General features: G+C 39.2%; 2 protein-coding genes across 3 annotated transcripts in view; both read right to left on the bottom strand.

Moving 5' to 3' along the window:
- Window positions 1-10,959, bottom strand: part of cttnbp2nla (CTTNBP2 N-terminal like a) — a 31,403-nt gene extending 20,444 nt beyond the window's left edge. Inside the window, exons 1-2 of the mRNA XM_007253356.4 lie at window positions 10,863-10,959; window positions 4,787-4,894 (exon numbers count right to left, since the gene is read on the bottom strand). Coding sequence (XP_007253418.2) covers window positions 4,787-4,894; window positions 10,863-10,877 — 123 coding nt within the window. The 5' untranslated portion in view covers window positions 10,878-10,959. The remainder of the gene's footprint in view (window positions 1-4,786; window positions 4,895-10,862) is intronic.
- Window positions 10,960-12,603: 1,644 nt separating this feature from the next.
- The window catches only part of phc2b (polyhomeotic homolog 2b (Drosophila)), a 54,458-nt gene continuing 41,477 nt past the window's right edge, over window positions 12,604-25,584 (bottom strand). For both annotated transcript variants that reach the window (XM_007253357.3, XM_022675678.2), the window contains exons 10-15: window positions 18,327-18,493; window positions 16,484-16,610; window positions 15,695-15,821; window positions 15,475-15,595; window positions 14,979-15,255; window positions 12,604-13,793 (exon numbers count right to left, since the gene is read on the bottom strand). In XM_007253357.3, the coding sequence (XP_007253419.3) occupies window positions 13,639-13,793; window positions 14,979-15,255; window positions 15,475-15,595; window positions 15,695-15,821; window positions 16,484-16,610; window positions 18,327-18,493 (974 nt within the window). In that variant the 3' untranslated portion in view covers window positions 12,604-13,638. The remainder of the gene's footprint in view (window positions 13,794-14,978; window positions 15,256-15,474; window positions 15,596-15,694; window positions 15,822-16,483; window positions 16,611-18,326; window positions 18,494-25,584) is intronic.

Raw genomic sequence — 25,584 nt, 5'->3', positions numbered from 1 at the left:
GCCTCCGGTCGGAGAGGGGCGGTTCCGGTGTGTCGTCCTCATCCTTCGGTCCTTTCGGACTCCTCGGGGGGGAGTACTGTTACGTCTCCAGTCTCTCCTTTCACACTCCCGAACTCCATTTCCCATGAACCCACTGGTGATGACGTCACTGTCAGCCGCTCACCTTCACCCAATCGCGTCACGCTCCCTCGTTCAGACTCACCTGTGTTCTAAGTTGTTCCGGTTCATAGTAATTCTATGTTTTGTATATATAGGGTTCTGTTAGCATAGGTTCCTTGCGAGGTATTGCCGACTCATGTTGCGTACTGAGCGTTTTTCCAAACCCTTTTCTGACTGCCCTTTTGTTATGACCCTTTTTCCTGTATTACGGATTTTGCCTTTTGACTTTGCCCTTATCGGATTTGTTGTATTATCGGACTGTCTCTCTGGCTTCGATTCTTGGACTGTTTCCTGTACTACGTCTTCTGTTTATACTGTGAGTTCTGTTCAATCTGTTATCTGGTTGTGTTATCCTGTTTACGGCTCTGTAAATAAACCAGTCTTTACCTTTTATTCGGCAAGCGTCACCCCTATCTGTCTGGTGTTTCAATAAGTTCAACCTGCTGAAGAGCAGCCCCCCCAGATACCTGAAAACACACAGATAAAAGGTTCCCACAGACAATCTGCCACCCTTAACTGAACAAAAAATCTGTTCCACTAAGTTTTATTATCTGATTAATGGCTCTTACATGTCTTTCTTCCTCATAAACAAGTACATACACGCACACACACTGATAATACACTGCTGACAGCCATCTGCAGGCACAGCTGATGAAGGCCATTCAGAGGAATGCTCAGATCACTGTTTGCTTTTATCTCTCCATCTGAGACTGAGTAGGATTTGTCTTGTCATCATGCACTACACACACACACGCACACAAAGCTAGCAAGAATCCATTAGATACCATCTGCAGAGCTTGACATATCCAGAACACCAAAGCTTACACACTTTTTGCAGAACTGAGACTCACAAAGGACACAAATCCAAAGTTTAAATGAATAGCACTTAAATAAAGACACACTAATATCAGATACATGGTACTCCAAACTGTTCAGCCTGATGTAGATGTAGGATTTTCTCAACAAAGAAACTTCTTATTTATTTTCTAGATTTCTTTTCCTTATGGATGAATGCAGGGCAAATATTTGTGCACCTTTTCTTATTTCGCAATTATACAAATAGACTGAAAGCACCCTGCAACCACCTGAGACACCACAGCAACTGCTCTGTATCATCACAGCACACATATAGCAATCATTTAGCAAAACCTTTAGCATCAACATTTAGTTACATTCAAACAGTAAGTAAAAGTTTCCCAAATGCATTTTTGACATCAGTTTACTTTGTTATCTGTTGGGCAGCATAGAATAGTGGTACAAAAAAGTTTAAGATTTTTAGTTCCAATTTGTGATCCAAATCTGAAATTAATGCAGCATTTACTTTAAGACATTCACTGAAGAGAAAGGAAAATGGACATCAGCAGAGAGGGAGGTTTTCAATGGTGGGGTAACAAACTAAACGACATCATAAGTCAATGTCCCCAACACTACGAGAGTGGAGACTAGACTCTTTTCAAACTGTCGCAGTTGATGCAGGAAGCACAGTGACCCAGCTTTGATACAACAGCCTGTGCTGACCAAAATCATGGGGAGAAAATGCCGTCAACCAACAAGGCCAACTGCGCTCTCTCAGACTCCGGCTGCTGATGACAAGCAGCATAACCTGGGATGTGAACCACTGATCCTGGAATCATACTGACAGAGCTTGAGTCCGCAACTCTGATACTTAAACATTTTTCATAAGTGCCTGGACTGGCAATGCTGGCATGAGTACATTTACAAATGGTACAAGTATGGTAAAATAAGTTTTGAAAATACAGTAATATTAACTATATGTAATATGTAGTTCATAGTGGAGCATCTAAATATGATTTTATTATTGTGTAACATTAGATATCACCAAAATAAATACTTACACTTACACAACACTTCTGTAATGGCTCTGAGATGTTTCAGATTTCAGCTATACAGTAAAATTATGTATGGTATTTGTCTTAGAGAAATCTATTTCATGGAAAATCAAACTACACTGATAGAAAGATTGGCTTAATGTAATTGTCTTTATTGGTTCCACATGAGTAATTTACTTATTTTGCTTTGTGGCTGTAATTTAGTTTGTGTGAAACTGATGTACACAACTGTATCAAGTCAATTCAACATACTTTTGTTAGCTGCCATTCTACTAAATGGCTAAAATAACATTCTATTTTAACACAGGTCTACACAGGTTACATCCTACCCAGAGAGTTGGAATTAGAGTGAAGAGAATTAGCTATGAAGCTAAATCTTGCTCACTCGTCTTGTAATGATTTATCTTTTTATGTCTTCACGTCACATTCAGAGTATTGTGTTGCTGTATGCAACACTGAGGTGACAGTTATGTCTAGTGTTTGGCTGGGGAATAAAGGTTGAACCCCGGCTGCTGGAACTCAGCTGGGCTCGGAAGCCTGGTTTCCGTAAGGAGTGCAGGTTCAGAGCCAGAAACGGAGCTGGAATGCACTAGACGTCTCGAGAGTAAAAAAGAAAAGGAAAAGAAGCTCAGTCACATATGGGAAAGTAAGCACAGGTCTAGTGTAGTGTAAGTAATGACTTGTGGACCTTTTACAGTAATTAAAGGTATGAGAACCATTCAGTCTGGAATGGAGTGGAACAGCCAGACATAACAGTGTAATGACTGATTAGGATTAGGATATGGTATTTCCATATGGGACTATTCTACTGTTCCTACTGTATTATACTACAATACTGCACTGAGATAGAGGTTTCTAATGTTGTAGGAAGTCAAACAGACATCAATATCATTAGCAGTAATCCAGCAATACATATAGTATGTGTCAAAACTAAGGCAAAACCAAAACTTTACCTTAAATGGAAAGCAGTTTCAGCACACTACATAAACAGGCACTCACATTAGCTGTGTTTAAGAGCTGAGGTTCAAAACACTACCAGGATGTTAGCATGCAGCTGAGACATATGCCAGATACACATCTGGACTTCATTGAGGGGTACAACTGTAATATCTCTCTGGGGCATCCTGCATGTCATACAAATCTCTAAACCTGTTCAATGGACAACAGTCTGATGACAGAGAGAGTTTGCACACAGTTTAAAGTAAAAAATAAAAGTCTTACTCTAGAATTATTTACAAAATTGAACACTACAGCTACAACAAAGATAAGCTGACTAAAAGCGACAATGCCAATTATGAACCAACGGGCTCTTTAAATTTTTAGAGCTTTAAATCTTTTATTTTTCTGTAATTTACATAAAGTTACTCTAAAACATTAGATTTAATCTCATATCTAATATAATATAAATCTAACTTAATGATGCCAAAAATCAAACTCTGAACCCAAAATGCTTCTACAACTCAGGCATTTCAAAGGGTTCTTTAAGCGATTAACCATTTAAAGGTCTAAGGAGCCATGCCATTAAAAATGAATCACACTAAAACAATTATATTAAAAACGGTTGTAACAGTTCTTTACGAAACCAAAATTGGTTCTTTAATAGCATCACTTAAAAAAGCCTTAAAATGAAATAAACCAAGTAACTGCATGAGATATCTCATTTACAGCACTTGCTATAATAAGAGACTAGTGCAGTTTTCCTCATATAGACATCGTGACAGAGGCTATAGTTTTAAATGAGGTGGTGTAATGCCATTTTACTGCAGGATATCTGTCAACTTTCTGACTGATTCATGTGGGATAAGAAATCTTGGCATTAGTGACTTAAAACTCCTTTTTCATAGGATTTTTAACAAAGAGTAACATAACCTCTAGTTAAACTTGAGTAATTGTTACTTTACCCAAGTAAACCCAATCCCATCTCAACAGGTCTTAAATCAGCCCATTTTCAATTATATTTAGTCACCTGCTGGAACTCTCAAAGTGATGTTATAAACTTGGTAGATGATGAACATGGGCACTAATTTAATTTTACTATGTCCTGTCATTTATTCTGCATCATTCCACTTGTCAACAAATGCATTTGTATAGCTGTCCATAAGCACACAACTTTAAAGTTAAAGCACCAGTTGCTTTAGCGTATGCACACAAATATACTTATTTATATTTATATTTATTCATATGTATTGTAAATATATTACAAAAAAATTGGGTAAATACATTATAACAAGTTGTTCACAGTAAGAGTACCAGCTGAACATGGGGAAAATACAGCTGACTAAAGCAGGTGGCGCCATATGCAGTGGGAAAGGAAACAGAAATATGGAAAATGTGCTGGTGTCCAGATTAAGGCTAACTTTAGAGGACTTTACAAAATTCTCTCTAAAGTCTGAACTTTCAGCTAGGGAAGGACTGAAACGTCCCTGACTCGGCTAATTCAGCTAGTTGAGCTTCAAAGCTTTAATAAAACGCTACGTGTTATGGACCATTATGGTCAAAAAGCAGCTTAAGTGATTCAGTTTTGAAATAGCAATCAGAAATTATTCTTGGTTCTGGTTCAGAGTTAGTCACAGTGATGTGTCTGTGAGGCTGTTTTAGTCATTTCTGACTGATGCTTTGAAATGGAAATGACCCAACCTTAGTGCAAGAGACACCCAATCTTACTGGCAACTCACACTGCCTTGGTTAGCTGCCAGTAATTGTCTGCACTAGAATAAGGGACTGCAGTGTTGGATTTGGAGCAGCAGTGAAGACGCTGCACTCACTCACTCACTCACCCTGAGGGCTTGGATGACAAAGTCTCGAGCCTCCAGCTCTCCCTCCAGCACACTGAAGAGCAGCAGCACATCTCTCTTACTCAGAGCGTCCACGTTCAGCCTGGACTCCTGGCAACATCACACACAAAACAAGAGCGAATCAATCACACACATAAATTTCCTTTCTCCAGGCTTTTGGTTTTGTAGGTAAAGAGAGAGGGAGAAAGGGAGGGGGAGAGAAAGAGAGAGAGAAAGTTACACTGGCCAGAAAGACTGTGTTTCTGCCAACAGATCAAAAGCGTAGGAAGTAAAATTGGGCTTGTCCCAACATTTTGATACCACAGTATAGGCAGTGCTTCAAGCTGGTAAACACAACTAAGGCTGTAAAATCTGAAAAAAATTCTCATCTTTCATCTCGGATATTTAAGAAATATACAGAGATATAGGACGTGACTGAGAATAGATGATTAACCATTAAAAGTCACAAGCTATTAGATGGATGGATAATAGACAGAGAGTTACTTTACTGACTCCAAAGCAGCAAATAATACAAAACAGCACAGTGAGACTAGCAATATATATATATGCATAAATATGTGTAGTCTACACAAAAACCTATACTGTACATATACACAAAATATATACCAAGAAATGTGGATGAAACTGGAAGATGACCCTGAACAGCCAGTTCAATGATAATTGTTTAAGGATGCACAAATACAACAGAATGATTGTAACTGAGTAAGAATGTCATGTATAAATATATAAATAATGAAGAGAGTTTACATATTTGCAACAAAATATCTAGATGTGCATGAAAGAGTAGTACGGTGTCCAGATGTATGAGTGAATAAAAATCAAGACCATGCATCTGTATTTAAGATTTGGTCCTTCTTAGTCTTCCTTCTGCACTAAAAATGGGCAAAGGATCTCCTAAATCTGTCTGTTGAGCAGCAGCTGTGAGACTGTTAGTCTGTGACTGAAAATACCTAAAAGGAGATCAGATCATCAGATATTTTTACATTGCGTTCTATTGAAAGTTCTCTTATTAACTTGTCTTTTTGAAAAAATGTTCCTTTTTTTTACAGCGACTGACCAAAGGTATATTATAATGACTTTGCAAACTTGAACAGTTGGTCTCCCTGTATGTGATCTTTCTCTTTTTTTAATGCTGTTGCATTTTGTGAAGTTTATATGAACTGTAACAAGCTCTCAGTTAAAACATCAAAAATAGATATACTATGTGATGTGCAATCTTGCTTACCAGGACTTTCAGTGTCCTGCTGGTAGACCACCACAGCTAATTAGGATGAAACAGACCAGCATGACAGCTTTATGAGCCATTTACTGCCACAATCCAGGAGAAACTCACAGGAAAGAGTTCACTCTTTTGCATGAAACAAAGTCTAATAAAACAAACTGTTTTCTTAGTCTTGGTCTGTACAACTGCACAAAAATCTTGAGTTTTCATAAGCTAGATTGTTCCTGGAGAATTGTGAATCAAGAAGTTCATGCAGAGTGCCAAATCCCAAGTCACTGAATGCACAATAAACTCTTTTTTAAACTAACTATAATCATAATTACTCTGAACAATCTAAATAAATGCTGTAATTAAACTAAGCTCATGTTACACTTCTGGATGTTGATCTGAAAAACGATTAGACATTTTTCGGAAATGGAATCCGATCTGGCAAAATCTCAGTAAACAACTCCATTAAAACATTTTCTTAGCCTGTTTTTTTTTTTTTACGATTGACAGGTAAAATACTTACTCCTAACTTCATTCAATTCATCTAGGCACTGACATGGGAAGCCAGTTTGTGGAACCATTTTAGGGTAGGCGTAAAATTAACGACGGCATATGGGAACAATTAGTCCAGGTAGATGACTGATCATAAGGAGCTCCACTGTTTTGGGTAGAAGAGGAATTGCCTGTTATAGCCCAGTCTGGCACCAAGGCTTGGGAAAGAAAAACAGCACAGGGTCAGACAAAGGAGCCGGAGGAAATCTGATGCTTAGCGTGTAGCTCACTCGTACAACCCATAGAGCTGGGAATGCCCCCTATTTTATGGCTAAACAGTGCTCACTATTTTTTAGCTGTGCTGCTGCTGGGTTTATCTCATAGAAGTTCTCTGTTCCTCTGAAATACAGTTAAAGTCAGTGGAGCATGGGAATTCTTTGGCCTGGTTGTTCTGTTGCTGGATCTCTCGCTTCAGAAAGAGAGAGTGGTTTTGTTGAGAGGAGAAGCAGAAATATCTGAGAGATGTGGTGAGGAGGACTTTGTGAAGTACTTTCACACACCCCATACATGCAAACATAAGGTTCATGAGAAAGGGAAACCATAAGCAGTGATGGAGGGCAAATGTGTTCCATTTTCTCCTTATGAGTCAAAGCCACTTTCCATGCCATGCCATTCGTGCCATGTCTCAGTGGTTCTGCCTGTTTAAATGCTAAAATGGAGAGGGGATTACTGGACTGGAGAATTAGTCAAATCTGCCGTAACTACATTCCAGACTTCATATGCTTTACACCAATGAAAAGAAAGAATTTTAATGGACTTTCTCTAAACTCTGACTGTCCTATCTTCATTGTCTTCCATCAATGCAGAAAGTGCCTTGAGCCTGTGCACAAATCCTGTTTCCCTGGTCTGCCGGCCGTCTGCAGAGCAGCACGCTCCTGTTGAGATTGTGTGGTCAGCCAAAGTTTCCACATTGTGAAGTCATGAGGACTGTTACATAATATGATCTGACTTTAGAGAGTTTGGGCTACTGTACTAGATCAGGATTGCAGACTGCACTAAACTACCCCCTGCCTCATCTCAGCACAGCATCATTAACGCTCCTGCATTAAAAAAAGAACATTTACAGCAAGCTTTATTGTTCTGAAGTGTTCTTAATGTGTTTGTAATAACTTGTTAACATGCTTCATACTCTGTGTGTCTTTCATGTGGTTAAGTGGAACCCAGTAGATCTGCAGCCTTTATAGGCTTTGATGGCCTACATGATTTGTTGTTAGACCACACCTAAATTAGATTATTAAAAAACATAGTACATCTAAAAGACTAACAGGATGACGGGGAACATCTGCAATATAAAAAGACTAAGTATAAATAAGCTAGCTTGTGATTTTTTAAAACTCCTCTGGGTAGGTTCTTTGGGTCATTCTAAATCAAACCTCTCTCTAGGGAGATGTCACTATTAGTTTTACAACTTCACTCTTAAAAATAAAGGCCCTTAAAGCGGTTCTTTGTGTGTGGCACCATAAAAGAAGAGCTTTCGGTTCAAAATGAGCAAGGTTGGAAAAGAGATGTGTAAACAGAACTGGGCAATATCACAATAATACATTTTTTATTGTGATGCAAAATATATTTTGTATATATATATTGTAGATATCATCCATGCTTAAAGAACTGATGTTAGCTACTGGATACTAGGGGTGGGCGATATGGTTCTAAAATAATATCACAATATTTCAGGGTATTTTTGCGATAACGATATACTTGGCAAAATAGGAAAAAAGAAAAATAATTAGTTAATTTCAGGAATATAGTATAATAGTATAACAGTATAATCATAATGTGGCAAAATAAATAATATAGCATAAAATAATATAATGCAGCAAAAAAATATTGCAGAATATTTTCATGCATATAAACTGCAAACAAAAACTATAAACTAAAACAATTATACAATAAATACACTTAAAGCTTCACAGTAAATAATGGACTACTTTTAAGACAAACTATCCCTATTATCACAATATGGATTTTTAATATCATGATATTTCTGTGTCACGATATATTGTATAAGATATAATATTGTCCACCCCTACCTGGATACTTCTTTTTAAAGAGTGTAAATTAGTTTGGTTTGATGCAGAATATATACTTAGTATGGGACAGAATGTAAATAGTAGTTTGTAAGAATCTGTGAATACTGATACAATTTGTCTATGTTACCAAAAACAGTAATATATATTGTGTTACGGCTGCACAATATATAATTTCTGCATTGTCGCTGTAAAGTGCTCATGCACAATGGTCGCATCTCAAAACTTGCAATATCACCAAAGGCACTGACAGTGCTATTTTAAAATTCATAAAGACATTTTACTAGTTTTAAAGAAATAAAGTTATACTGTTTTGTCAAGTCTCTTTGTAAGGTATATATGTATAAATGAATAAGCTTCAACATCAGTGTTGGCAAACATGTACAAGAGTAATATCAGTAATCTTTAGACCTTTAGGAAAGATTCTTTACACTCACATATACATATATATTTATATTAGTAAAATGGTATTTCTCTTCCTGCAGCTGCTACCTCAGTTAGGTTCTGGTCTTTCCATTTAGAATCAGTGTTTTTCCCCTCTGTGTGATGCTTTTGTGCACCGCACTTATTTAGATCAAAGATGTGGGAGGAATCCAAATATTCCTAAATATTCCCACAGTTAAAAAAATCCCCTACAGCTGGCCTGAGGTCTTCTAATGTTCCTTATATGGGTGAGTAATATGGCATTTCCTTTTCAGCCCTTAGCTTTCAGGATCACTATAGCGTTAAACATGCATCACCACTTCACATTCCTTTAGGCTCCACAGGGATTGAGTCCAAAATATTGTAAATCTATTGCACAGGGTAGCTTTATCATTCAGAGTCAAAATTCAATTAAATTAAATTCAAGCATATATAACAATCGCCAGTGTTGGTGTATATATTTATTGAGAACTAGCATTTAGCATTTAGTTTGCAGAGCCTTGCAGAACTTTCAGCTGTAGTAGGTTCAAAGTTATTTGAGCTGTTTAATGTACATTAATGATGTTGAAGCAAGACTGTAATTTTAAACCAGAGCTGCACAATTTATCAATATATTATTTTATCGTATTTTGATGCATTTTTCTATGGTATCGACAATTAAATTAACCCAACTGTACATTGCATGACAGAGTGGAAAAGATCATTTTAATTGGATGATATGCAGTAAAAATAAATAAAAATCCCTGTACTTTTTTGTACCAGGAGTGGCATAGAGTTATCCAAAAGCAGTGTGTAAGACTGATGGAGGAGAACATGTCAAGATGCATGAAAACTGTGATTAATAATCAGGGCTATTCCACCAAATACTGATTTCTGAACTCTTAAAACTTTATGAATATGAACTTGTTTTATTTGCATTATTTGAGATCTGAAAGCTCTGCATCTTTTTTGTTATTTCAGTATCACTTCTCATTTTCTGCAAAAAAAAAATGCTCTAAATGCCAATATTTTTATTTGGAATGTGGGAAAAATGTCAGTAGTTTATGGAATAAAACAACAATGTTAATTTTACTCAAACATATAGCTATAAATGGCAAAATCTGAGAAACTGATATTTAGATGTGAATGATTATGAAATTGTTGTTGTGACATTTAACTACATTACATAGGATATTTTACCTTATAATACTAACAGTCACCTGCAACAATAAGAAACAACTGAAAACAACTATAACTTCAAATGTGCATTATAACCTACCTAACCTAACATAGCTAACACAGAGCCACTATTGTTGTGCAGCTTTATCATAAAACACGTAAGAAAAGTGTGTGGGACATTTAAAACACCCCCTGGACTGGAATTCTACGGATATTATACCGAAAACAGACCAGAGCAGACAAAGCTAACCTAACTAACCTTCATCAGTTTAGGATATTTAGAGAGTTTAAAACTGTACAAAACCACTTGTATCGACCAAATGAGACAGTTTAGCAACAAACAGACACTTTAATATTATTATTAATCTTCTGACAGTCTTTTAAAGTCTTGCAGTATTAAGTATTAAGTTAAGCTTAGCTGCTTTACACTGGAAAAAGTTCATATTCTTCTAACAACTTCTTGTTTTAGATATGTTCCGTTCCACCTTAAATCATACTGCAGTTCCATTCTGGCGCCTGTACATTCGGCCAGTCTCCACAATGTAACGTCTGGAGCATTTAAGGTGGAACGGAGTATTCCAAAACAAAGTTGGCGAATAATAAAGCAATAAGCTCTTTATTATTTTAAATACGTCTAAAAACGCGTAGTTAATAATCCAAACGTGCTAAAGAGCAGCGGTTCTCTTACCGTGGTGGGTGCCATATCCAGCTTTGTTCAGCTCCAGAACCGGTCATCGAGGTTTGATTTAGAGCGGATTATACATACCGCAGTTCGTGCAGAAGAAACGCGGATTATTGACATCTCAGAGAGCCAATCACAAAGGGCTCTTTCACGCCATTGGCCTATGGAAAAGCAGCTCTGTCCCGAAGGGGCGGAGTCTGAGGACGAGGTAGGAGATGGAGAGGTTTCTTTGTGCAGAAATCTGCACACAACTTCTGCTCCCCTTTAAACTTAAACAGTTTATTAAAAATAAATAGATAAATAAGTACTTCGTGCACGTCTCGTGAAATGTAAATATGCAGCATTTTCTTTACAGGACTTGCAACATTTTTAATAAATGCATAATTATTATTTTTTTTAACATATTATTGATTAAACTACGTTTATTTTATTTTTTCCCATATTTAGTGAAGATCAATACACTTTTGACCCTTTAAAAAAATAAATAATAAACTTGTGCTGAACAATCCTGTGTCTATGCGCCATCACGTGGCCATGCACATTTTAAACAGCCATGGAAAAGTACTCTGCATTGAATGATGGTTCATGGGAAGATCTTATTTATATAGTTTTCCTCTTCCTCTAGACATATCAATCATAGCTACAGACATGTTTGCTGTGAGTAGTTTGCTTCTGTAGTTTGGCTGCAATGACTGCAAATACAATAAACATATATACAAGTGCATTAAAATTTGTAATATCATTGAAATGTTACATTTTTTCAGTAATTTAGTTTAAAATGTGGAAGTCATATAGTATATAGATGTATTACACACAGAGTGATCTATTTTAAGCATTTATTTATTACATTGTTGATGATTATGGCTTACAGCCAATGAAAACCCAAAGATCTGTGCCTCAGAAAATGTTTATAATATAGAAGACAAATTGGTACTTTTGGCAGTGTGGGAAGTGTGCCAAGTCCTGCTAGAAAATAAAATCCACATCTCCATAAAAGTCAGCAGAGGGAAAGTGCAGTGAAGTGCTGTAAGATTTTCCAGGAAAACACTGCACTGACTTTAGACTTAATATAACACAGTGGACCAACCAGCAGTATTAAATTGACTGTTTGCATTATTTTGCACACCACCTTTAATCCATACCTCATAATCTTTAATCTTTTTAGTTCTGTAATGTACATATACAGTACTGAGCAAAAGTTTAAGGTTCCAACATTATTTAAAATTATTAATCTCTGCGATAAAATTACAGCTATATAACTATCATATAATATTAGACTAAACATTGTGTTTACTAAACGATGTTTTAATAAACAGCAAAGTAATACCACTGTTTTCTGTATAAATGTTATTTGTATAAATTTTAATTTAAAGTTGTGAGTTACTGTATAACTGCCCAATGTTTACTATCTAGACGGAATTAGTTTCTTAGGAGCAAATAGCTATTTGCATCGTAATTACACTTTGGGCACACGTTTCCACGGAGATCAATGTAAACACAACAGCGAGTGGAAATGGAGGAGCTACTGAACGTGATGTCATGTGACCGAGAAAGCCAAAAATCTCACTGGTCCTCCTGTTTTTCCAATTGCAGTCCGGATGCAAGAGTTTTATCACTGAGTAGAAGTGTGAAATATTTTTTTTTACAGACGTCCCCCTGAGAAACTAATTCCGTCCAGATAGGGCTTTAGTGTATGTGCAACCAGTAGACCTTTAAATGCAGAAAAAATATGCAAAAAATCCCAAAGTGAAACAGGAGCATTTTTTTCTTATTAAAAATGTTATATAACAAATTGAATGCATCAGATAAATACAGGCATTTCACAAAGTGTACTCAACAAAAACACAAGACGTAATCACATTCCTGTCTAGCAACATACACTGAACATGTATAAAATCACACTCAATCATTCCAAATGCCAAACAAAACTGCAAGATTTCACTGAGGGGGGTTTGAACTGTACTTTGCACTGAAACAAAATTATTCCTAAGAAGAATAACCCAATAGACATTGTTGAAAAGAGAGATAACAAACTGATAGCTTTTCAACTGTGGAACTGATATACTGAACTTAATGGAATGCCTTGTTTGATATTTAATTACACCCATAAACTTGACAGTTTAGCTTAGTTTTGTGGTTTAGCTTTGAAATACTCTCTTTCTTTCACTCATGCACACGCACGCACACACACACACACACGCACGCACGCACACACACAGATGAATAATTTACTTTAACATAATTATACAAAATAATCAGGCATGTACAAAAAGAAAAAAATAATATCTGAAATAAACAATAATATACAACTGCAAACTGCCAAAAGACAAAACCTGGGCCAAAGTATAAAATTACAAAATGTCTTCTAATATCAGCACAGGTTAGACTGAAGTCTTCATGCTTGGGTTGGATCTGAAAGTTTGGAACTTGATCCATCTGTAAACCATCTTATTTCTGACCCAATAACTGCAGATACACTGTAGCTTAAGGTATATTTTAAATCCAATTGTCTTCTATAAGGTACAGACACCCACCATATCAATGGGTATCACTATTTGTGCCATTTTTTAAATACGAAATATCCATAAGAGTCATTATTTACTTTCATTTCTCAACCTTGTGGAGGTGAATATACACACTGTGCCAGAAGGGAGTTTAAAAACATTGTAGTGCATTTGTATCCATTAGGTCAAGTTTAGAAAAAGAACACTTTCGTACACACACACTCTCATACTCACATTCACACACACACATACTCCCTCTCACACACAGCCAGCAAAGGCTAGGAGTCTTTCAGCATATTAATGCGGGCAAAGATCTTGAGTGCTGGACCCAGTTTGATATTCATGGCGCTCATTAGGTGGTCCTCCTTCAATAGCAGCATGGCCTGCCCATCAATCTCCTGAGAACGAAACTCATCTGCAATCTCCTGACAGCCTGCCATAGGAATGACAGGAAGCAACAGAGCATATCTTAGTATTTGTCTAAGCACTGCAAATAAGACATGAAAAATTCTACTTCTGATATTTGTCAAAAGAGTAGTTCATCAAAAATTATCTTTTATTTTCAACTCCAAAAGAAGTTGATTGAAGAAGAAAAATATTTAAAATTACACCAGAGCTATAAGGTAAGTCAAGTTATGGTTGTGGTCATCTAGAATAAAACGGAGAAACTGAGTTGTACTATAATAACTAGAGCTGTACAATATGGATCAAAATATGAATAAAAAGCAATCTATGATGTGTGATATCATTGTTGAATATCACAATCACAGTTAACCATGATAAATGTAGGTAATACGTGTGTGTGTGGGTGTGTTCACTGTGGACTTCTAACTCACTCTACCTCCAGCCTAGTTAAGTCATGTTAGCACAGTCTGCAGTAAAGAGTTCACTCTGTTGATGCTTGTGTGTAACACAATTTAAGTTTTGAGTAGATTTTCTGTTATTCACAATGTTTTTGTAACTCTTTTGATGTGCTTATTGTCATATCACAACAATGATAAAAATATGATTTATCTTACAGCCCTAATTATAGCAATATAAGTTGACATATTAATATGTACATTTTGTTGCTGATCCCATCAACGTATTGACAGTAGATTATACTTACCAAAATATTTTTATATTTAGAATTTTGTATAACATTGTAGCACTGGGCGCAGAATCTTATTCTCTTACTCTTGTCCATTATTGTTTACATTTCTGCTTTACAGTTTATTAAATTATATTAAGATATTTTTGTGTTTTACAGATACAGATTTTTCACACTATAGACTATGTTTGGAAGCATTGTATGTTTACCAGCCTCTATTACTGCCATACAGTTTAACAGGGTGGAGTTACCCACTATTATAATAATAAAGGTGCTACAAATAATTACTTAAGCAATTACATAGAAGAACCATTCTGGTTTAATAAATAACTTGAGTGGATTATATGCCTCCATTACTGGTTGGCTATGTCTAGTCTTATACCTCCAGTACAACACTTAAGAAGTAAACATGTCTCAATCGAGAAATCTGTGAGTTAATTGTGAAAGAGGTGTGAAAGGAATTTGTACAAAGTGAATTATGCTGCCACGCAGAGCATAAAGCTTAGCTAAGTTGCGTGAGGTCAATACCTGGCAGAGAGCGGATGAACTCAAACACTTCCTGCACATTCCACTTAGTGGGGTCACATGGCACAAAGTGCTGGCTGAGCAGAGGAAGCTCTTCTGGTTCTGGAGTAGTGACACCTCGAGGTGGCCCCACTGGGCCAGAGCTTGCAGCTGACAGTGGAGAGGGGGGTTCCTCATAGCTGGAGATGTCTGAGCAGGGGCTGGACTCCCCCTGACTGGGCTGGGATGGGAGCGGTGAGGACACGGACTCTCCCTGAGACTGCTGAGACACGGACAGCTTCTGCAGAGAGAGCACATACAGCAGTGTGATTGTGTGGCACAAAGGCAACCAACATCCCAAACGACCTTAGGCTTAAATAGCAACAATAACAATATATTTAATATTTCAGAACTATGATCTTCAAAAGCTTGAAAGCTGAATCAGTTGTGATTAAAAAAACTGCTGCACTAATAAAAGTAAACACACGTACAGCATGTGCTGGTGTGAGCATTTATTTACCTGTTTCTTTGCCTCTGTGCTTCTGCGACCTCGACTGTGTGACCTTCGTTTCCACCGATTGGCTGTTTTGCTCCGGTCAGGGTGGAACAGTCCAATCCGTTTTGAGCACCCTACATTGTACCTGGTTAAAAATAAAAGAACGAAAGCTTTGGTTAATAAAAGAAACAAAGTTCTCTTTCCAGATCATCCTCCATTGCTGGACAGTCTCTAAATAGTTTACCTTTTTGCGCACACCATCGAGCAGAAGCGCTTGGAGCCTTTAAACTTATAGGCGTAGTTGACCCATCCACACAACTCGCATGTCAGCTTGGGCTCGTCTTGGTCCTCCTCGTCCCTGACTCCCACATCTGATCAGAACAGGACAAAGCAGATGTAAATAATACTGAAATAATACCTGATAATACCTGAAAAAAAAATAATGGATCCATTTTGGCTTTTCAAGCAGCGACAGAGGTTTAAATCTAATCTAGGCAATTACAGAAAGACAGTATGGGCTCAAACTCTAGTTTCTGGATAAAACATAGCTGTTACTATGGCTTAAATAAAAAAAAAGCCTTATGTAGGTCTTGTCTTTTGAAATCTCTAGAACTTGAACAGTGATTCATGGACAAAGAGGCAAAATGTGAGAGAAAGGAAATAAATAATCCATTAGTAATTTGTCAAAACACAATATATTGCCAAAAATATTTGCACACACATGCAATATGTATAAAACAGATGTATAAAACCAAGCCTCTAAGCATGCAGACTGCTTCTGCAAACATTAGTGAAAGAATGGGTCTCTTTCAGGAGCTCAGTGAACTCCAGTGTTAAATCGTGAGTGAAATTTCCTCACTACTAAATATTCCCCAGCCAACTGTCAGTGATATTATAACACAGTGAAACACAGTAGAGAGTATAGAGCTTTATGTAATTGGTTCAACAGCTCCATCCAAGCCTTGGATCACCGAAGGCAAAGCAGATACTTTTGGCAATGTAGTGTATCTATAATTCTTAGAGCATTTATCACCTTGCTGCACAGGTTCCTCAGGCTCAGAGTCAGTAGTGTTGGGTGCGTTGCTGAGTGGGGTCTTATCTGGGTCCGAGGGCACCTGCTGCTCTGCTTTTTTAAGGCTGTCAGTCGGAGGCCGCTCCACCTGAAAGAACAGCGCTTTCATTTAGTATTCAGTTCATAGCAAAGACTGCAATTATGACATTTCAGTTGTATATATATTTTTATTATCATTATATTATAAGTCAATATGATGATAATGACCCTCCAACACTCAACCTCATTTCACAATTTCTCAACTCAGACCAAAAGCCTGAGCACTGGATGGAGCACCAGAGAACAAAGCTGAAGGGCTTTTTAACCTTGTAGCCCACAACTGGTATTGGGTATGGTGCCAATAAGTTGCTTATCTGGTCTGAAGAGTCCTATTCTATTGACAAGCTGTGTGTGTGCATTAGCAATAAGTGTGAGCTAAAAGTAGCTGATTGCATTCAGTTGAAGGGGAGTCTATAAATATTTCAACATATAAAGTACTTTTCTATGTCTGTACTAAAGCAGTGCTGGAAGAGATGGTGTTACTGCACTCTCTACTGCAGCATTTATACACTTACACACACCGCATTCACAATTTCATCATAATAACAGAGACACAAAAACACAGAGAACTCTGTAACGATTAAAGGATAAGTTTTATACTTAGCCCAGCCTCTAGCTCAGTCTTTAGCTCAGCTTCACATTAGACTAAGTCTCAGTTTCAGCAGTAAAGAGAACAATTAGAGATCTGGCAGGTTTATAAGTGCGGTAATAAAATCATTGCTAAAATGAGGGGAAAAAAAACAGCTTGTCTGGGCCATACAGCACTGCTACTGGGTCTGGCTGACCCACATGGAAACACCTTAAGCTCAGCTTAACATGGGACTAATGCCAACCTTACAGCTAAATATTTTCATGCGATTTCACAGACAAATTTCCAGTGTTGGGATTATCATGAGGGTCTTGCTAGAGTGGAATTGCTGCCGCGTCATCTCGTTCGTTCACTATAAAGTGGTTAGGATTGAAGGTTTTAGTCGTTTTTTTTCTTGTCCTGGCGTTCAGATAAAATCAACCGTGTTTAATATTATCATAAGTCTTCAGACTTGGCTCATGCAAATAGCGACAAGCTACAGAAGTCTCAAGGCAAGCACTGGAATGTTTGCAGAACTGGACATGGATGAGACTCCGGGAAATAATCTCAGAAAGTATCTGGTTGCTGTCTAGCAAATAGTGACCCAGTAAGATCCTTAGTCATTGCAAAATCTTAGTCTGTGACTAAAAAAAATCTGTGATTTGTCTTTAGATGTGATATTTAGATATCAGATTTTAGCAATTAAAAGTCTTTTCATACTCTTTTTTAAAGTCATCTAGTGTATGGTTAGCATAAATCTCACAACTTTCAGCAGTAAGGAGAAGACAAAGGTCTGTATTTGGTCTGTAAGTAATTGAAAGGATGATAAAATAAAAAAGGCATAGAGCACTGCTACAGGGCTACTAAAATAGGGTTGTCCTAAAACTTTTATATATAAGATGTCTAAATTCCCTTCAAAAGAAATAATGAATGCATGCTTGCATGTATGATTGAATAAACAAATGCATGTATGAATGAATGGATGCATGTATAAATGAATGAATAAATGCATGTATGAATGAATAAATGCATGTATGAATGAATGAATAAATGAATGAATGAATCCATCCATCCATCCATCCATGTATTTATGCCCCGTGGACACAAGAGGGCACCAAATTACACCCACAGTTTAGGTCTCAGGGCTGGGATTTAAAGAGTGTTTTCTCCTCATAGTAATAAACACGCTGCACTCACGGGAAACGGCTCCGCGCCCTCCTGGATGACGAAACCCTCGATGACGTGCGTGAGCACGTGCGGCTTCACCACGGCCTGCGGCGGCCTGCTCTCCGCGCTGCCCGGCCGCGCGCTCTCCGCCCCTGACGTCATGATCGCCTCGCTCTCCGTCCCCGCCTCCGCCGAGCCTGCACGAGAGAAGCACAGCGGTCCGTTACCATAACAACCACGCACGCTGCACGCTACAAAACAAGCAATGAAGCTGTCAAAACTGATATTTTATCGTACTGTGATACATTTTCCTATGGTATCGACAATACAACAGATCAGTACTTAAAGAACTGACCCAACTGTACATTTTATGACAGAGTGTAAAAAATATTTTTTGATTGGATGATGTGAAGCAAAAATTAATAAAAATCACTGTACTTTTTTGCAACAGGAGTGGCATAAAGTTATCCAAAAGCAGTGTGTAAGACTGGTGGAGAACATGCCAAGATGCATGAAAACTGATTAAAAACCAGGGTTATTCCACCATATTTTGAATTCAGAACTCCCTTTTGGAATATGAGTTTGTTTGCATTATTTATCTGAAAGCTCATGTTAAAAAAGCAATGTTATTTCTCATTTTCTGCAAATAAATGCTCTAAATGCTCTGAAGCTACATGAAGTTTGGAGGTGTGCAGTAATGAAGTGACTCGGCAGAAAGATGGTTACTCTATGCACTATGCTCTTTAGCATCCGCTGACCGCGCTCTGTTATTTGACATGGACAGAGCACAGAGTCGTTGTCCTTCCCAGTCTCTTCCACTTTTGGCTGTGGAATATTTTGTAGTGAGAAAATTTTACGACTGGACTTGTTGCACAGGTGCTGCATCCTGTAGAAGCAGTCTGAATGACTTGGTGCTTGATTTTTATACACTTGTCGCCATGGAAGTGATTGGAACCTGAGTTCAATTATTTGAATGGGTGAGCAAATACTTTTGACAATATAGTGTATAAAGAAATTACACAAGTAGCTTGTATATAGAAATAGCTTTGTTTAGTTTATTTCTTTTATTTCTTCATTTTATTATCCCACCCAGTAAGTAGGACTTCTCTTTACAAAAGATTACAAGCATAAGAGAAGGCAAACATGTGCTTCCTGCAAGTTACATAAAGCCAGCCAAAACAATCCCAAAACTAGAAGAAGAATAGTTCCTAAAATAAACTTCAGATGCTGCTTATAAAATGAATGTTCCCCTGGAGTTATTTAAGTATTTTGGGCAGATGTTTTCACTTCTGCTCTAATTTGTTTTTGGTAGTTAATTAGCTTCTTCTGCTTCTACTTGAATCATTAATCTTTTATTGATTTAATTTTTTGTGTAGTGTTTTTTGGAAAATGTCAGATTGATACAGAATACAATCAGAAATGATAGATTATATATTTGTCTTTCTTATTATTCATCCTGTTATTCTACCTCATATCAGTTCATATCACAATATAATAAAAAAACAATTACAGGTGGGTGTACCTGTACCACACCCCTCCCCCCAACACCCCACCACCTCTCTCATTCTCACTCTTGTTCTCCTTTACAGGAAAAAAAAATAAACTGACATTAAATAAAACAACAGTTAACATCACACAAAAAGGGAAAGCTCACCAAGGTAGGCTAAAACCAGCTTCTCCTTAGCAGCATGTTCAAATTCCGTCTCAAACTGTGGCGGTAGTCTCATTCCACAATGCCTGAGATGTGTCTATTCCCAGCACACTCACACAAGTAGCTGCTATGTCACAGCCTCTCCTCTGCCTCCTCTTTCATGGGAAAACACTTTCTCTCTCTCTCTCCTGATCACCGTTCCCGCCCCCTTCCTCACCCACCTCCTCCTTCCCAAAGAAGCACACACATTAAAACAAATCTAGCTCATCATGTGGGCGGAAGAAATACTTTTTTCTCCTCCAGCTGTGGTTGCGACATTCTCTGAATCACCAGCTCACTCTCATTCTGAAAGAATAAACACATGTTTTGCCTTGGCCGTGCCTCCACTCCTGGTTCTAAATTCAGAACTGAACTGTCTTGTCGCATTCCTGGCTATGAAGTTAACCAGTTAAACTGTGGTCTCTTTAAGACCCAATCTAGCTTATTGGTGCTTAATTCGCTTCATATCATTCCTTTTTCATCTATGTATGTTTTGTTGACCATAAATAGCTGTATCTCACTGTAAAACATTTTCCTTATCCACAGAAAAATAAACATGTCTATCTCTTAGACTTAAATCATCGGATGTAGAACATCTGATTCACTAGTTTAGCAAGATGTAATCACAATCACTGATGTGCCATTCCTGAGTCAGAATTGTTCACAGTGGTGGTGATAAGAACCAGACGTCTAAAATATTGGAACTTCCAGCATGTTCTAACTAATCTTGTTGGCGACTAAAATAATGAAGTGAGACTTCAATCTGTTTCAACCGTTTACTTAATTAAATAACTCCACATGTTTACAGCGAGTGAATTGCTTGAGTTGTCTGCTTCCTTCAACAACAACAGGAAAGCCACAAAAAAACCCCGCCCCCAACCTCTAGAATCACTGCGTGTGTAACGTAACACGCACAATGTCCCATGGGCAATGAAGTCCATTTCAAGTCCATTTCCTATTTATAATCCAAATAAACTGACCAACAATCTCTTTTTAATCTTATCATGTATCTAACACATGAACTGTTAATCTTAACATTAACTTATGAATTAACTAACTTATTAACGTTGTTTAAACCATTCTTTAAATCATGTGTTCTAAATAAATTTCCTTTCTAACAAATAAATTCTCAACATCCTCCCCCCCATAAACTACTGTTTATACAATTTCCAAAGGATACAAAAGCTGGATGGGCCTCCGCAGAACAGTCCCTGTGCCGGTGCGAACTGCACATGACCTGACCTGACAAGGCCATCACGACCAGGAAACAGTTCTTCAATTTTCCCCAGCTTCCAGCTCTGCCTTGGGGCGTTGTCTTCTCCGATGAGTGCTACATCTCCAATCTTCAGCGAAGAAGGCTGTGGGGTGTCGCAGCGACGGGCTGATTTCAGATCCAGCAGATATTCCTTATGCCAACGATTCCAAAAGTTGATCACGAGTCGTTGTCTGTAGCGCCACCTCTTGGTTATCTCTTCCTTGTTGGCCGTTGTATGTTTGATCTCAGCCGGAAATGACCTTGGAGGCAAGCAAGTCAGTCTCTGACCCACCAAGAAGTGGGCAGGGGTCAGTGGCTCTGGCTGGTCCACATCATTGGGCACGTACATGAGCGGCCTTGAGTTTATTATAGCTTCAGCTTCTGTCAGCATGGTGCACATCTCTTCAAAGTTGAGTTTAGCCCTACCAAGCACCTTTCTGAGGATGATTTTGACTGATCTAACAAGCCGCTCCCAGAATCCACCCCACCAGGCTGCTCTTTCAGCGATGAACCGCCAGGTGATGCCCTTATCTGAGAAGAACTCTCGTAGTTGTGGATCTTTAATTCGTTGCCAGAGCTCCTTCAGATCTTGATCTGCTCTCTTGAACGTCTTGGCGTTATCTGAATAGATCACCTTACATAATCCTCTTCTGGAGATGAAACGTTTTAGAGCTAGTAAGAAGTGCTCTGTGGACATATCTGAGACCAACTCTAAGTGGACTGCTCTGGTTACAGCACATGTGAACAGTGCTATATATACCTTTGCCATTGAGCTCTGGATCTTCACATAGAGTGGTCCTGCAAAATCCACACCGGTAACTTCGAAAGGTGGTGATTCTGTTATTCTGTCCTTAGGCAATGGTGCAGTAGTCTGTTGTCCAGGCCTTGCCTTGAATTTCCTGCAAAATACACATCCGGACAAAACTTTCTTCACTACCTGCCGTGCCTTAAGAATCCAATATTTCTCTCTAGTCTGCACTAAAGTGTCTTGTACACCTGCATGGTATATTTGCTTGTGTTGATTCTGCACCACCATCTCTGTGTATTTGTGTTTGCTGGGCAAAATCCAGGGGTGTTTTTCTCTGTAAGAGAGATCAGAATGTTGGAGCCGTCCTCCAACACTAAGCAATGCATCTTCATCCAGAAATGGTTTGAGCTCTCGTATTCTGGAGTCTCTGTTGGGGCATTTCCCTGCTATCAGCAGATCAATTTCAGAGTTGAAACTCTGTCTCTGAACCACCTTCGTCCAATATTTTTCTGCTTCATTCAGCTCTTCCGCTGTCAGTTCACCGCTCACCTTGGATCTTGAGCGTGTGTTGGTGATGAACCTCTTGATCCAGGCTGTCACCCGGAGAACTGTTTTTAGTTTGCTGTACTTCTCTAGACATAAGACAGGACTTAGGAAGTCTGGTTCTTGCTGAACGGCCTGTACTGCAATCTGGTATTTGGATCGTAGTTCAGATTTAACCTCCTCTTCCTGAACATCTTCCTGCGTACTCTCTGAGTGGTCAGCTGTCAGTAGAACCCAAGGTCCATTCCACCACAATGTGCTCTGCTTCAGGTCCTGTACACTTAGACCTCTGGTGGGGAGGTCAGCTGGGTTAAGTTTACCCTTGCAGTGGGACCAGGACTGTGGGTCGGTTAGAGTCTGGATTTCTGTGACTCTATTTGCCACAAACTGTTTCCACTTGTTAGCGGAGCCGCAGATCCAGTGCAGAACGATCATTGAATCTGTCCACAGTCTGAGTTGTGTCTTGTCTAGCTGCAGCGCTTTCATGAGTGCGTTCCCCAACCTGGCTGCTATCACAGCACCCATCAGCTCCAGGCGTGGCAGGGTCATTCTTTTAAGCGGGGCCACTCTGGACTTGGATGCGACCAGGCTTATGGTCACGTCTCCTTCCCTTGTTTTTCCTTCAAGGTAAGCGACTGCACTGTAAGCTCTTTCACTCGAATCACAGAATACATGCAGCTTCAGCTCATGGTTGTTCTGCTGTGTGCTGTGCATTTTGTACCATCGTGGGATTGACACCTCGTGCAGTTGAGGGAGCTCTGAACACCACTTTTGCCACTTCTTTGTCAAATCGGGCGGCAGCTCCTCATCCCACTGGAGCCCCCTCTCCCACATCTCTTGGAACATGCACTTGATCCTTATCGTGAAGGGTGTCAAAAATCCCAATGGGTCAAAGATTCGAGCAGAAGACTGCAGAACACTTCGTTTTGTGTTTTCTCTTTCCTTCAGGATATCTAGCAGCCCTCTGAGGTCGAACACGAAGTCATAAGTGGTCGGTCTCCACACCAAGCCCAGCACCTTCAAAATGGACCCGTGTGGTTCTGGCTGAGCAGTGCAATCCATCAAGCTCTCCTGCCATTTTTCTTTGAGCTCAGAAGAGTTTGTCATCCATTTGCATAGTTCCATGCCTGCTTCAGACATTATGTTCTTGGCCATTTTTGTGACTGTATAGGCCTCTGTCACTTTACTTGAACTTGAAATAAAGTCATCCACATACAGTGAGGAGCTGATGCATTCTACCACCTTTGGGTGTTTTGATTCGTACTGTCTCAAATGCTTCCTAATGGTGGCTGCGAGTAGGAATGGGCTTGACGAAGCTCCAAACACCACCCTCGTCATTCTGAGCATGCGCAGTTTCGTGGCCTGTGTTGGTGGACCTGTAAACCACAGGAATCTCACGGCGTTCCGATCTCTTTCTGTGAGTGAAATCTGCAGAAAGGCTTTCTTGATGTCTGCCATAAAAGCGACTTCATGCAGTCTAAACTTGATCAAAACACTCATCAGATCTGGGTTCAGATTGGGACCGGTTAAGAGACAGTCGTTCAGTGAGGGACTTCCATCTTCGTGAGATGAAGCGTCAAATACGACTCGCAGTTTTGTTGTCGCCTTGTCTTCCCTCAGTACAGCATGATGGGGTAAGTAGTATGTCTGACTGTCTTGCGATGATGCACACTCCTTTGGTACATCCTCAGCCATTCCTTGCTTTAGGTAGTCTTCCACAACTTTGTTGTATCTGCTGTACAGTGTGACATCTTTGCTCAGTTTCCTTTTCAAACTCTCCAGTCTCCTTTTGGCTATGCGGTAGTTGTCTTGAAGTGGTGGATGATCTTGTCGCCATGGCAACTCCACTTGGTAACGCCCGTCCTTGAGAATGGAGGTTTCTTCAAACCGCTGCAATGCCTCCGCATCCTCTGGGCTCTCAGGCTTCTCACTTGTGATGCCCAGGGACTCGAGCGCCCAGAATGCATGCAGTTGATTGTCAATCTGTGCTTCGGTGCTGAGCAGTATGTTCATACATGTTGACTCTGTCATGCTGGACACTGTCATTGGGCCTTGTACTGCCCATCCAAATGTGCTCTCTAGTGCCACTAGGCTCTTGGTCAGTCTTTCAACACGGCCTGATACTATCTGCCAGTAATAATCAGAGCCGATTAGCACAGAGAGTTCAGGTTTATAATCTCCATCACAGTCAGCTAATTGAAGGCCCCTTCTTTTCATCTCTTTCTGTATGTGTTCACCTGGAACCTTCATCAGTGCAGTGCACACTTGTGGGGCCACAACAGCATCTATTTCAATTCTCTGCTGCTTATCCCATACATTCTCCAAGCTGAGCTTCACTATGTTGCGACTAACCGTCGTTGGAGTAGAGGAGCCAAATGTGTAAAGAGTAAGCGTTCCTTGTCTGGTAACAGGTAGCTGTAGCTCTTTCACTACATTCTCATGCACAAAACTCCCCTGACTGCCTCCATCTAACAAACAGCGGACTATCTTCCTGCTTGTGGGCCCTACTGCCCATGCCTTGGCGGTCTGTAGCAGCACTGTGTTCTCCGCTTTCTCTGCTTGGGGAATTACTGACGTTATGAGTGTGTCTGTGTTGACCGACACATCAGGTGGGGTTGCCAGGTTTTTCTCACAAACGGCTGCATGATGCCTGCCACCACATGTGGCACATGAAACGCCCTTTGTCTTGCAAAACTTGGCAATGTGTTTGTACCCCAGACACACAAAGCATCTGCCTAGCTTCTTAAGTTTTTCTTTACGTGCTGGCACATCGTGGTCTGGACATTTCTCAGATTTGTGTTCAGCACTGCCACAGAACAAACAATTGTTTACTTTCTGTTCAGTAACGTGTAGCGCTGCTGCAGATGTCATGTTTGGTTTCTTTACTTTCACATCGCTAGCTGAATGTGATCTGCTGCTTAGTTTGTTTGTGAACTGGGTTTCTCTCTGATTAAATGATTTCATCATTTGTACAGTTCTCTCTCGCGTCTGAACCTCTGTCTGAAGGAATTTAAGCACATTGGCCACCTTCCACTCATCATTGTCGCCTCTT

The sequence above is a fragment of the Astyanax mexicanus genome, chromosome 5 (assembly GCF_023375975.1).
Source record: "Astyanax mexicanus isolate ESR-SI-001 chromosome 5, AstMex3_surface, whole genome shotgun sequence".
Taxonomy (NCBI): Eukaryota; Metazoa; Chordata; class Actinopteri; order Characiformes; family Acestrorhamphidae; genus Astyanax; species Astyanax mexicanus.
This window is presented reverse-complemented; position numbering and strand designations above follow the sequence as displayed.